The following is a 14,439-nucleotide window of genomic DNA, read 5'->3' as shown; positions in this document are numbered from 1 at the left end:
CTACCCATAAAACGAAAAAGAAGGGAAGTGAAGAATCACTCTTAAAATCCAGAAATTCGTATGGCTCTTCAACCAAATTAGTATATCAAAAACCAACAGAAGCTGCAAAAGGCTTTTGTGTTAGCTGAATCAGATTCCAATTTCCTGATTGGTATGAAAACTGAATACACTTAAATATTTTAACGACTTTACAATCATACCTAAATGTTCACAGACCGTGGGATGGGGTCAGAACTTTCAGAATTTTATACCATTGAGCCCAAAGCAAGGCAAAGCTTTCTAAAAGGACTAGTGAGTTTTACATGTGATGTTAACCACCCCATGAAACTTCAGTTTCTAGTGCTGGAAACTAATATTCATTTCAGCTTAATATTACCATTCTTTGAATTCATCCCAGGGGTTAAAAAAGACAACGATTTCATCTTGTTCCACTGTGGTCTGCATTTAGCTGAATAATTAAGACTGTCTGTCCTCATGAAACAAATTCTCAATTAATCTTTCATTTTAATAATTTCCTAGAGGAGTTATTTTGCATAATGAATTCTTTTCATGAGATGTTGCTCTCTGGAAATGTTCTCTGTACATTACTTCTAAAGATATCTTCAAATGAATGGATTGACAGAGTAAGAAGACGAATTCTATTACTTAGGCAGTTTCCAACCCGAGTGCCTTATGCATTTTGGGGACTGGAAGAAATACCATCGAACTTTTCAGTTTTGAATTAGGAAATTTACTTTATTTATTTATTTATTCATTTACAGATTTCGACGCCTTTGGGAAGCAGAGCTTGCAAGTGTTGGGCCTGAAAAAGCTTCCTTGGGCAAAGTAGTATGGAAATTTCAAAGAACAAGATTTTTGGTGGATATCGTAGTAATTTTAATTAGCATTATATTTGCTGCTTTAGGACCTGTAAGTTGTATTTCATATTTAGTAACAATATTACAAATAGTTTTCTTATATTTTAATGCCAGTTAAATATTTAAAAAGAAAATATTTAAAATTAATATATTTGAAATATTCAAAATGTCATCTGTTTTTATAAAGGTAAACTGTATGGTCTAGGAATGAATATTAAGATGAAATGTACTATCCATTCTTTGTTGTGTAGATAAATATTATCCTGAGCTACAAGTCAAGGTTTGCTTATGCAACAGTTAACCAATACACACAGGAGATAAACCTGTGATGAAGGAATAACAGTAAAATTGGCAAATGTTGCCCCAAAACATCCCCTAGCGTCTGTTAATTTTTCTTTAATGGTTTGCCTTCATTTTTCCAGATGTATTTGCTGAATTGCTATAGGAAAAAGAGAACCTTAGATGAAAACTGAATCAATTTTCTGTATTTTTATGCTTCTACAATCTGATCAATTAACATAACTTCAAGCACTAAAAAAGACAAAACCATCTGCTCTACTTTCTCTTATGCCTATCTCCCCTTCCATGTGAACAGAGACTACAGCAGAAAAGATTGCGTGTATTCTCATTTCCTCAAGTATACGAATACAAAATATGTGCTCCACTGCTTTACACCTCATCATACCACCTAAGCTAAAATCCTATTAAAAAAACCCATGTAATTCAATTGATACCAAGCCCCTTATATGTTCAATCTCCAACTCACATCAGTCTTTCTGTAATTCTATAACCAACGGTGGAAAGCAGCTGCAGAACCAGTCAGGACCTTTGCCTCCGCAGCACCTTTGTCATTTTTGCATACTTCCATAACTGAGAGAAAACAGCAAAGAACGGCAGCAGCAAATTTTTTTCCTCATCTTTCTTCTTCAAAAATGTTGGCCCCTATTTGCATCTTATCGTTAGCATGTTTTCTAGCTTAAAGATTTGAACTTCAAAATGTACAAAAGTGGGGCTGCAATTCCTGCACTGCCCCTGCACTCTCTCTTTTTTTTGCCAATAACTGGTTCCACTGAAAGTTGCCATGATCCAAAAAAAAAAAAAGAACAGATCTTGTTGCTCCGATGGAATAATCACATTACAGTCAAATTAACTATATTGTTGAATCAAAAATAAAAAAATGCTGGTGATTTTTGTACCATTAAAGAAATTTTCAAAAAATCGGAAAGACTATTCTTCCCACCTTTATTGCATGTAATGAGGGGACCCAGCAATTGCCCTGAGCAAAATGAATCTATTTCTTTGCATTTCATGCTACATTACTGGGATCATTATTTTTAGCTTGTGATATGGAAGCCATGAGTGAAAGCTGGTGTTTTACAGTAAACCTAAGACGACTTCCAACAACATAGAACATGAGTTTTTAATAGTCACATTCAAGACGAGCGAGGGCTTCATTCATCCAGAATCTGCATATTGCACACATGACCAAACAGTAGGACTCACAAGCAATTTTTAATGTTAAAGTACAGAATTTTTCACAAAGACAGTTTCTCCTTAGTCTGGCAAGGGTCCGCGTCCTTTTTCTATTGCTACATATTTGATGTCCAGCTCTTCAAAGGCACTCAAGCACTTATCAGCTATAGAAATCAGTGGCAGCAGGCGACTAAATATAGGGTTTACTTTTCATTTCTTTGATAGGTTAATATAGGTTTGAGAAGTGCTTAAGACCAAGGAAAGTTAACTCAAAAAAGTTAGAAAATAACAGATTAGAACAATCATTCTTCTACATATAACTTCTAAAAACTTATTTTATCTGAATTCATTAAAATAAAAAGATTTATGTAATATTTACTGTAATTATATAAGTTCTGGTGTAATTCTTTTATTAAAGCTATATAGTGCTTTTACTCAAGTTGCTCTTAAATGTTCTGTCTGCACATAAGCGACTATTTGCTTATGGTGCCATAGGAATGCTTCTCTAAACTTTGCTCCAATAGGTATTCTTGAAAATCCATGTGTTTATCTACATCCATTTGCCAAAGAATAGGAAATTTGTCACTAATGACAAAATTTTACAGATCACTATTTCACTTAGCTAATAATTCAGTTATCAAATTTCACAATTTACCTTCACAGTGACAAGTAACAAACAAAAAAAAGTTACTGTTGCTTTTGTTTGTGCAAAAAGACAGCAACTTAGCAAAACAAATAAATATCAGAGGTAAACATGAGTTCTTCAATCTCTTTTTCTTCTCCTCTTTCACCTCCCTGCTAAGTGACTGCCCATTCCTTGTCCCTCCCAACAGTTCCTTTTAAATTCATCACACTTGAAAAGCAGAAGTAAAACTCATAGGAAAAGTATGCATTTCAATAAATTTCATACTCATTACTCCTGGAGTTGAGATTAGGGCTGAAGACTTCTAGCGAAGCCATTCTGCACTGATGCATTTTCTCCAGTTTCAAAATCTTTTAGCAGGTTTTACTCTGCAGTTAACTTGCACTGGTAGCGTTCACTTGTGCAGGAGAAGGACTCGGCGTAGCACCAGCTTACAACCAGCTATTAACCAGATAAAACAAAATATACGCATCCTTCATAGGGATAACTGATCGGTGTTCTGCCTTGGAAACAGAACACATGCATGCAGCACAGCTTAGTTGCCTGATACCATCAGCCAGTGCCTTTGATTAACGAGTAAGAAAAGACAGAGCCATGGCACGCCTCCTCTGCGCCATCCAGAACAAAGCAATTCCAGAGGTTCTGTCTCCCAGAGTTCAATAATTGCTGTTCTTCCCAGTCATTTCCTGGATTTATTCCTCCCTACAATGTCTGGAAGAACCTAAATAAAAATGCCTTTGCAAGACATTAACTTTCATGCTAAAGTGAACAACGTTTAACTCTTGGCTACCGCAACTAGGAAGAATTCTGTAAGGAGCAAACCAGCAGATTTCCATTTCCGCCATTCTGATGCGGTTAGTGCTCAGACACAGTCCCGGCTAGAAGTCTACAGAGAGAAAAACTTGCAATAATCTAGCTTTAACATGCCGTTCTTAGTATCATGCTATCTTATACAAAGAATATATTCACAAGGAACATTTCAAAGATAACTTGTTTGGGAAGTGTGAACGAATTTTTTCATTACTTATCCAACTTCAATCAGTATGACTGGTCGTCAGCTTACAGCCATCATCATAGCCCCCTGTCACAGTGAGGCAAGGCATTAACTGCATGTTGCAAGGCATGAAGCAGGTGGTAGGTGATCCTTAAAATGGCACCAAGTCAAACCAATATCTAAGGAGTCACAGCAATTATATTCATAGCGGTTCTTAAAGTGAACTTCCTTAGGTATATTAAGACAGAGCACATACTAGCAATAATCTAGTTTTGGAATTTTTCCCCCTGTAAAAACATAAGATGCAGCCATCTATTGAGGTTAGAACCAAAGTGCACTGAAGTCAGTAAGAATAATTTCTATCAGCTTACACGGGTAAAAGCAGAGTTTGGTCAGCGAATTCTTAAGTACAGCATCCCTGAACTGCTGAGTAATTGACTTTCCAATAGAATTCTATGCTCTAAATGTTTTTGACATACTTCCCAGCTAATTTCAATAGCATGTTTGGTATTATGATAAAGTAGTACAGCTCCTGATTTCATAGTGATAAATTTTCCAAAGGTTAAAGAATAGGAAACTAATCATGAATGCAATTTAAAATATTCTGAAATTACTTTGCAGACCGTCATCATTCATAAAATTCTACAGCACAGTGCAAGCACCGCAAAAGACTTTGTTAAGGGGGTCGGACTCTGCATGGCACTATTTTTTGCTGAATTTTTAAAAATTATATTTTGGGCACTGGCATGGGCCATAAACTACCGTACAGCCATACGATTAAAAAATGCTATTTCTACAGTAGCATTTGAACACCTACTGGAATTTAAGTCTTTGACATATGCTTCTGTTGGTGAGGTAAGTCTTCATAAGCAAACGCTATAGTTCACTTTCCAAGTTATTTTAAACTGATTTTGTGAAATGCTAAAACAATACTCCATATTCTCTTAAATCTTGCCCTAATAGATCGTATATGGGCAGTTGACCCTGCAAATTATGGGGCCAATACTACTATCAATTTAAAAATCCTTTCAAAGTATTTTTCCATAAATGAAGAATTATGCATATAATGATTGCTCTTCATATATCTCTATTTTTTGCAGGTCATCAATGTACTTTCTCATGATGGTTATTATATGTTTGAGGCAGCCGTATTTTGTCCCCTGCCAATGAATGTGCCTATACTACTTATCATTTGCACAGTATATGCTTGTCTTATTCTTGGTCCCACAGCTCTCATAGGCACATTTGTTTATATCGCGTTTATACCTCTACAGGTAAAGTGAAATATTTTCTAGTTTCTTTATATCTATATTGACTGATAGTAACACCAACACTGGGTTTTCAGAGGAAGCTAAGGATAATATAAGCTCATATTCTACGTGGAGTGTGTGCCTGTCTCTCAGGATCTTCAAAAAATTCTAAAAATTAAAAAAGCCTTAAAAATTAATTAAAAACACTTTTTAAATTAAAAATTAAATTTTTAAAAAATTAAAAAAATTAAAAAGCCTTAAATCACCTCTAAATTGTGAACCTAAGAAATTAATGACGGTTCAAGTTTTGCTCTCTATGAAGCCACAGTAACTCCGTTACTGTGAAAGCAGAATTCCATTATCTGTACTTTTAAGATGAAGACTTCCAGTTTCATTGTAATAGAAGCATACATCTATTACGGTAGCATCAGCTTTTATATTCACGTTGCCACATAAGCAATGTTATGGGAAATCAACCAGAAGGAACATGATTGGAAGAAAAGATGAGGACCAAATTTCAGGTGCAATGGTCAGAGGAAAATACTTCTTCAGTTTTGCATCACCGTACAACCAAAAAAAGCTTAAGAATATGTCATATACTGAAAGCTCAAAAAGCACCTCATTTAGCAGTAGAATAGAATTTTTTTTTTTTTTAAACAAAAGCCAATCTTTTTTTTTTTTTTTTTTTTTTACATTTTTCATATGCACTTGCTAGGATACATTGATAGGTATGAAAATGAAATCTTGACTGATGTTCTTCGGGACCAACAGAACACTGTAATAAGTAGCAATATGTGATAGAGGCCATAAGAATAAATATTCTACAGGGAATTTAGAAGCATATATGCTTGAAAACATAAACATCAACACGGATAATAGATGCCACTGTGTGGCCTGTGGTTTGTAACATATTTCTGTTCTATTATATTCATATGTTCAAGCAACTCTGTTCATGTTCATTTTTTGCCAGATATGTCAGCATTAAGGGAATGTTTTAACAAGATTTTTACAACTTGATTGCAGATAAAGATGGCTAAATTCACAACTGTAGTCCGACAAGCAGCAATTTCAGTAACTGATAAGCGTGTGCAAATAATGAACGAGATTTTAACATGCATTAAACTGATTAAAATGTATGCTTGGGAAAAATCTTTCGCGGCAACAATCAAAGGTATAGAAAATTATGATTTTAAAGCAACACACCCAATTGTAATTGTGGTTTTCTCTCCAATATCAGGAGTTCACAGAGACTGTGAGCTTTATCGCAGTTTCTGAAACAATGTAGATGGAAGGATCTTTATATATACCATTTCTGAGTTCTGGCTATGAAGAGGATACAAAGAGAACAAAATATCAGAAATTATCTCAGCTGAGTAGTATGAGGGCAGAAAGCAGCAATGTAAACAGATTCCTTTGCCTGCTCCTTTACCTACTTCCTCCTCCAGAACTATTCTATCTGTGCATCCTCATTGCCTTTATAGTGAAGAGAGGCATTAACTAGTGAAAGGGAAAAGAGCCATGCTAGGGAACAGGGAATAGCCCAACCATACCTAAGGACTATATTCCATGGAAACTTAGGAAAGTTCATGTAACTCAAAACAGCATTAAGCTCCTTATAAATGATTTGATATGAGTCCTCTGCATTGACAGGGAAGAATCTCCTCCTATGTGAAAAGCCAAGAGTGATAGATGTGCAGATCCTAGTACTACAGATTCCTCTTTACTGCTCTTCTCCTCTGGATTTAATTTTCTAAATCATTAGAGACGGTTTATAGTTTTACTCCTAGAATAAAAACAAAAAACAAATGACCAAAAAAAAACCCTCTAAGCTTTGCTAATACATGCTTATTCCTAACCTATCTTCTCTGGTACTTGATTCACATCCAGTTCAAATGTTCCAAGTACTTTAATTATACTAGCGTTTCCAATCATCTGTACATTAAAACTTTTTTAAATAAACTGTGACGTTAGATAGTGAAATGCAATAGTGGTCTTATAAACTGCTCTGATTCTTAAGAGGCTGATTTTTCTGACCCTGATGCCAGAGCATGCTAAAGGTTACATGTGCTGACCCAAACTTTTCATTTCTGAAATCGGCAATTTTCCTCCAATTTTTAGATGACATTAAAAAAAAAAAAAAGCTTCATTTCTTTAGTCAGAGATTGGCAGTCCTTCAGCAATTCCACTCACACTCTCCTTGCTGTTTATATCTGTTAAATATCTGTAGACCTTTATGAACCACACAGGTGTTAACTAAAGCATGCATATTTAACTCACCTAATCTTTTCTCATAAATTATTCTTTTGCTCTCCAAACAATTTTTATGCTGTTTTTTAAACTCACTCCAACTTCTCCACAATAAGTATTCATCTCACAAAGCTGATAGATGAGGAACAATCTTGTTGGCATTGACTTCTTGTAAATCACAGATAGGCAGCAAGTATTAAATGTACGGATCTTACTGAAAGCGTTGCCTTGTAACGGTGCCTTATAACATACTGGTCACAAGATTAGTCTGTATTAATTGGTATTCACTTGTGAATGCGAACCCGTACATTGAAAACGGGACGGAGTGTCAAGTACTAAGTGGAAAGATAAGAATATGTTACAGTATGGGAATATATGCTGGAAAGGATGGCATTAACACTTCTCTCATCTACGAATTGCTCATACATAATTCAGAATTGGGAGTAAACAGAATACTATCAAATCGATGGTCCTTGAATCATTAAGACAATAGATGGTGTATATGCATTTAAATAATTAAGACATTATTAAATGTTATATACACAGAGAGAATAGAATAATCATATATATGTACTTAGAAAGTTGAAAATATGACAGACAATCCTAGAAAGAGATTCACCTTAAAACAAAAACAGAGCATGGCACGCGCAACAAAATAGAAGGGAATTTGCAGCATGAGCTAGCATACACGTATTAGATTAACATAGCTATCAAAGGTAATAATTGCTATGAAAATGTGATCAAATAAGCAAATTTTCAATCTGGTATATTTGTAGCCTCACTGTTTGAGCAAATTAGTCAATTATAGGAGAAAATCCTGTGTGTTGTATTTCCTATAATCTGAGCTAGAAATTTCATACAAATGAAACCTCAAAGCAAAATGCATACTCTAAGATAGCTGAAAAACAGTTTTCAGAAAGGCTTTATTCAGCTCTGTGTAGACTATTTATAACATTATACTAGTTAAAATACTGATGAAGACAGGAAGACAGAAGTGTCTAAAAATCAATATACACTTAACAGAACTTGAGAACTTATTTTAAGAATTCTATTACTCCATTATACATCACTTAACATTTTAAAAAGCCAAAATACATATTTTCACCAGTCTAGATTTTACTTACTAAAAAGATTTTGTTAGTGTTTTCTTTGTTTTAAAATGGAATATGCACATTGAATACTTATTTTGCCTTAAGTTTGTTACAAAAAATATATAATTTATAGCCAGAGTTAACTTTGATTCATGCATGTAATTCTTCCAATAATCACTACTTGAAAAAGTAGGATCAGCAAAGGAACTTTGTCACATAGAATGACTCGCTCTTAAGAAAATTAGTGTTTGTCTTGTATGATGTTGTTCATATTACAGTATTTTAAAATTTTTGTATTTCGCAGGTATAAGAAATATGGAAAAGAAGCTACTGGAAAAAGCAGCATATGTACAGAGTGTAAATTCTGCTCTGACACCTATTGTATCTACACTGGCTACTGTCCTGACATTTACTTTACATACCATTTTAAAGCAAGAATTAACTGCATCAGTTGTACGATTTCTTCTTTCTTTCTTTTTTTTTTTTTTTTGAACAGAATGCTGCATATTCTAAATGAAGATAAATGGTTTTCTTGAAGAATTAAAAATTTTTTTTTAAACAGAAAAAACATTGGACATTTGGGATCATTCATAATCCATCGGTTCTTCACAGGCTTCAGCTCCGATCAGTGCAATACTCTATTCTGCAAACAGCAAATATTCATTCTCTTTAAAAATTGAAACCAGATAGAACATTTAAGCAATGAAGGGCATTTTAATAGAGAAAAAAATGCATAGGGAGTTTAACCAAAAAAAAAAAAAGTAAAATAGTAACTCAATATAAGAGTGAGGATTTACATGAAAAAAGTTACAGAAACAAAGATGATCCAGGAAGCTTTTATTTAATTCAGAAGAGAGTGTATAATATCTGATATGTCATGGGAAAAATGACACAACATGAGTTTCAGTTAAACCCATGGAAGATCAATGGGTTTATAACATCAGTAACAAATCAGTAAATCTGATTCCAGTCCTAGAAAATCACTAAAGTCATTTAATAGGGATGAAATGAGGTCCAGCTTCGATGTCAGTAGCAGCTAGATGCCCGCCAACACCAGGAATAAACCTGACTGATTTATTTAAAGGAAAGACAGGGAATACTGAGGAAAGAGGGCATTGTGCATGATTTACTTGTCTTTCAGTGAAATCTTTGATCAGATATCACACAGGCAGCTTGCGAGCAAGATAAAAAAAAACGTAGCTTCACTGCAAATATAATAGAACAGGTAGAGAATTGGCTGGAAGGAAGAGTTATTTTTAATGAAACAAGTGCTTCCCCTCATCTAACCTAACCACATTCAGTAACGTTAAACCAAGGAAGAATTTGCCTCTGGGAATACGAATCATCATACAGTTCCATTCCAAAAATCTCAGTGAAGGGACTAAAGCTATTCAGATATTTATAAGGGCCTTGAAAAACTAAATGGTTGCACTAGATTTAACCACTCAGGATGCACTACTTTAAATAGAAGGCACAAATGAACAGTATATACTTACCCTTCCTCACTATATTGTACAAAACAAATACAGTTTTCTTTTCAATGTTTAATGGAAATAATAAACTATTTTCTCTTTTTTTCCTTTACAGGTTTTTAGTGTGATTGCTATGCTTAATGTAATGAAGTTTTCAATTGCAATCTTACCTTTCTCAGTGAAAGCAGCAGCTGAAGCTAAAGTTTCTCTAGAAAGACTGAAGGTACATCCTGGTTTTAATATATGTGGCAGATTTTTTACAATACAGTCTACAGGTTACTTCAGGTCAAGAGTTTTGGAGACCTGTTTTCCAAATGAGCTCAGTGTTTTTTGTAATAAGAACCATAATAATGCTTTGATCTTAAAAAGCTAAAGGAAAACTGCACTTTTTTTTGTATATAATTCCAAAGAATGAATAATTGAAAATGAAAGGAAATTTAAAAATATTTACCAAACAGGAAGCCCTCATCATCTTCTTGATACATTATTAATTATTATTATCATTAGTATGGCTACAGTATCTCAGTACAGGAGACTGACTAAGAATAGGGCTAAGATGCCACTGCGAAAGGTAGTGTAGGAACAAAAATTTAATGAGGTAAGGCCTCAGAAATCTCTAAAAGAATCCACCTTCATTTAAAAATACATGGGTAATGGGTAAGTTTTGAAATTGTATCTTAAAGGGGTGAGTTAATCTAAAAACAATCGCTAAATCAAGTGTTCAGCAACTGTTAAAGCAGTGTGTAATTCTATCTATTTACATACATGTATATAGAAATCTACGTGGGCATATATACGTACAGTCTGACAGCTAGATTTTATCATTATGACTTTTATTCTTATGATAACAAAATGGGTATGTACTTAGAAGGAAAATATGTGTACATATAATGCATACTATTCATACATTTTTGGCAATGTGTTTCTGACATATGTAATTTATATATGTGCCTACAAATGCACAAATGTATTGATCAATTAGTAATTGTTTTTTACTAAATACTAAATTTTAATTAATAAATTTTAGGAACACTTCCACACTCATGTACACACATATCTTTTACAATTCATATACTATACTACATTACAGGTACAGCTTATTACACACAACTAAAATACTGGATTTCCTCTAACTTTCTGTAATACAATTCACTGAATTCCTTCTATTTTATTTTCCCTAATATGACTATCAGAAAAATGCATTATCTGACTTAGAGAGCAATCAGGCCTATCAATTGACTGGAGACACTCAATAGAAGAGCGATTTCTAAAAATTACAAACTTATTTCTGTTATATAGAAATTATTGTAATCTCTAAGCTCCTGAAGGTACACAGATTTGGCTCTTCTAATATTTTACACATTCTCTAAACACTCATATGCTGGTGCTTTACATATAAGAAGAATTTAATCAATGGACGCTGCCATTAATATGTAAGATGAAGTTTTCTTATCAGATTAAGTTTAACTAAGTGAACTATGGCATCAAAAAGCTAAAATATATATTGAAATCATATACATTATTGAAGCTGAGAATAAAAATCTCTTAAGGATAGTCCTGAGACAATCTTTCTGCCGCAGTTTGTGTAACATATTCTTCTCACTGCAGGGAAAACAACCTTCTGTATTGAGGATGTTGATATGTGAAATCGCGTTGCGAGAATCTTTACCACATTTGACTGTGACAGTAACAGAAGTCATATTTGCACTGATTTAGCAAAGAATTAATCTGTTTGTTTCATGTTTTAATAAATAGCATTCTTAACTACATCTCTCTTATTTTAGAGAATTCTTGTAACTGAAATACCTCCCATTTATGTAAGTAATCTGAAAAGTTCAGAATATGCCATAATAATGGAAGATGCAACATTGTCTTGGGAACAGCTGAATAAGCACAATGAAAACAGACACAAAGATAACGGGAACACAAAGAATGTCCAGAAAAATCAAGCAAAACGAGCAGCTCTACCTTCTTGCTTGGAGCTACCATCTCAGATATTACCTAGAGAGACAGGAAAAGAGAATTGCACAACCACCATTTTGCAGCACTTAAGCTTTACTGTGGAGAAAGTAGGTACATATTACAGAAATTATACTAACGTAATACCCCACAAGGATTTCAGCTTCTGGCTCATCACCCAGTACCACTGCCTTTCATTGTTCTAAAAAACAGCAGGTCATAAAATTTGACTGGCCTTTCCCATCGCTGCATTTCCTTCAGCTCTTTTCACTAAGCATTTCTCTCCAATGTATTTAATAGGACTAACAATATATAAGTATTATTATTTTTATTTGCTAATACCAGAAACTTGGAGACTTTGTCTGGATCAAGGTCATATTTTTTCCAGATGCTGTATGCAGACAGAATATGACTGATCAAGTTAAACAGCAAGTTTGATTTTTATAAGTGACAGCTGTGGACATAAAAAGGAAATTTTAAAGATATCTCAGTGAAGTTTCATGATCTTATGCTATGTACTCCACACAACAAAAAACAGACTTCAGAAAGACTCATGTCACTGCATTAATTCAAGGGTCTCAATAGAGTCATTCTACTTTTTAAAGTTTTCGTTGAACTACTTAAAGCATTCTAAACTTTGTCTTTGGGGCTATAAAGATAAGATAGAAATTATATTACAAATGCAGCTTAGCCATTTTCAGAATATGCCTCTTTTTAGGGAAAGATTGTGGGTGTTTGTGGAAACATTGGAAGTGGAAAGAGCGCAATAATATCTGCCATTTTAGGACAGGTATGTACGTCACTCTAGATTAACATTTTCCTTTCATTATCCTTACACAGAAGAGACATACACAATTGAAACAGTCGTACGTGAGCACAGCACGTATACAGACTTACTCACATTTGCTTTTCAAAAGAGTGGTTAAATACTACTAATTAAATTGGAAAGTGCAAATGGTTTACTATTAATTGCATCACTCAACGCAACACTGTTTCAGAAGATTCTTCTCTATCTTGTTTCCTGATGCTCTGAGGAGGATTGGGACTATCTGTCAACTTCTGAAATGATAGTTCTTTGCTAAGTATATGCTGCAATAATATATTTATATGCATTAATGGTTGTCTTTTAAAAAGTTACGTGATATCAGAGGTAGGAATCTCAAATCCAAGGAGTAGTAATAAAGAAAACCATTAACCAAGCTCAGGATAATAAGAATGATGTCAAATTCTCAGTAAAACTTCTGTGTTACCTGGATCTACTGACTCATTTAGGAGCCTGAAAGTCTGATCACCCAAGAATTCTACTGAGAAAGGTACAATATCAGAATTCTGTCATAAATCTGTCCAATATATCCATTACTGAAGCTACCACAGGATACTTTGATTTTATCCACTGAGGATTTTCCATATAAAATTTTAGAGTAGTTGTAGATTTTCATATATTCCATACAAGAAAACATTTTCAAAGAAGAGACACAGGAAAAAATTCACATACCAATAATTAACACTACTTATTAGTCATATCAGTACATAATATTAATAATTATTAGTCACTGAGGCTTAAAATCTTCTACAGCACTCATGCTCCTGCACTTCTCATCTATTACCATAAAAAGAGGCCAGAGAAGACAAAAGACCAAATAGAGCAGTGTGAAGGCTCCAATAATCTTGTGACATTGACCATGACTGTTGGAGACAAACAGAAAGAAAGGAGGGAAAAAAATGAATGGAAAGGAGAGCCAAGAATATATCCGATATGGTCTGCAGACTGTTACTTGCCCTAAGCTAGCAAAAGCTGCAGATCACAGCAAAAGAGGAACGGTAGCAAACATTTTTCACTTTCCCTATATAAGTTCAGGGTCTTCTTTTAAAATTTCTGTTATTTATACTGCAATGTACTTAAACTCGAGTAAGATTAGTGCAAAATAGCTTTATGTACTGATTCTCCAGTATTTCAAGGCAGGTTATAGGTTTAATCAAAAATCAATAGAAAGCATTTTCATAAGTATAAAACTGCTGTTTCAGATGAACCTCTGTGATGGGAGAGTAGCTGTTGATGGAACATTAGCTTATGTATCACAGCAAGCCTTTATATTCCATGGAAATGTAAGAGAAAATATATTATTTGGAGAAGAATACAATGAACAAAGGTAAAGGTCAGGCTACCAATATCTCTACAGCCGACAATCTCTGACAACTAGGCTTGAAAAGCTATTACGTATGCATGAATCTGTGGCTATATCTTTTACACATTTTAAAATACATAATCAGAACAAATATCTGAACATATGTTAGTCGGCCCCACGGGCTGAGGAAAGATGAAGTCAATAATTGACTTCCACTGTTCTTTTTATTGTGGTTCGCTTGTTTGCTCCCTTCCATCTTCATTGCCAGAAAAACAGGCACACTATGGTCATATGCTTAATATTCTAGGGGAAACTAAATATATTTTA

The 14,439-nt window shown here is 34.0% G+C and overlaps 2 protein-coding genes across 2 annotated transcripts in view; one reads left to right on the top strand and one right to left on the bottom strand.

The window, feature by feature from the left end:
• The window catches only part of LONP2 (lon peptidase 2, peroxisomal), a 185,774-nt gene that overhangs the window by 66,286 nt on the left and 105,049 nt on the right, over positions 1–14,439 (bottom strand). The gene's annotated exons all lie outside the window — the stretch shown is intronic.
• Positions 1–14,439, top strand: part of LOC104146414 (ATP-binding cassette sub-family C member 12) — a 39,273-nt gene that overhangs the window by 1,246 nt on the left and 23,588 nt on the right. Inside the window, exons 3-11 of the mRNA XM_009678415.2 lie at positions 762–909; positions 4,589–4,822; positions 5,068–5,241; positions 6,241–6,388; positions 8,860–9,008; positions 10,143–10,250; positions 11,812–12,096; positions 12,705–12,776; positions 14,012–14,136. Coding sequence (XP_009676710.2) covers positions 762–909; positions 4,589–4,822; positions 5,068–5,241; positions 6,241–6,388; positions 8,860–9,008; positions 10,143–10,250; positions 11,812–12,096; positions 12,705–12,776; positions 14,012–14,136 — 1,443 coding nt within the window. The remainder of the gene's footprint in view (positions 1–761; positions 910–4,588; positions 4,823–5,067; positions 5,242–6,240; positions 6,389–8,859; positions 9,009–10,142; positions 10,251–11,811; positions 12,097–12,704; positions 12,777–14,011; positions 14,137–14,439) is intronic.

Source organism: Struthio camelus, chromosome 10 (genome assembly GCF_040807025.1).
Source record: "Struthio camelus isolate bStrCam1 chromosome 10, bStrCam1.hap1, whole genome shotgun sequence".
Taxonomy (NCBI): Eukaryota; Metazoa; Chordata; class Aves; order Struthioniformes; family Struthionidae; genus Struthio; species Struthio camelus.
Note: the sequence above shows the minus strand (reverse complement) of the source record. Positions and strands in the feature narration are given on the sequence as shown.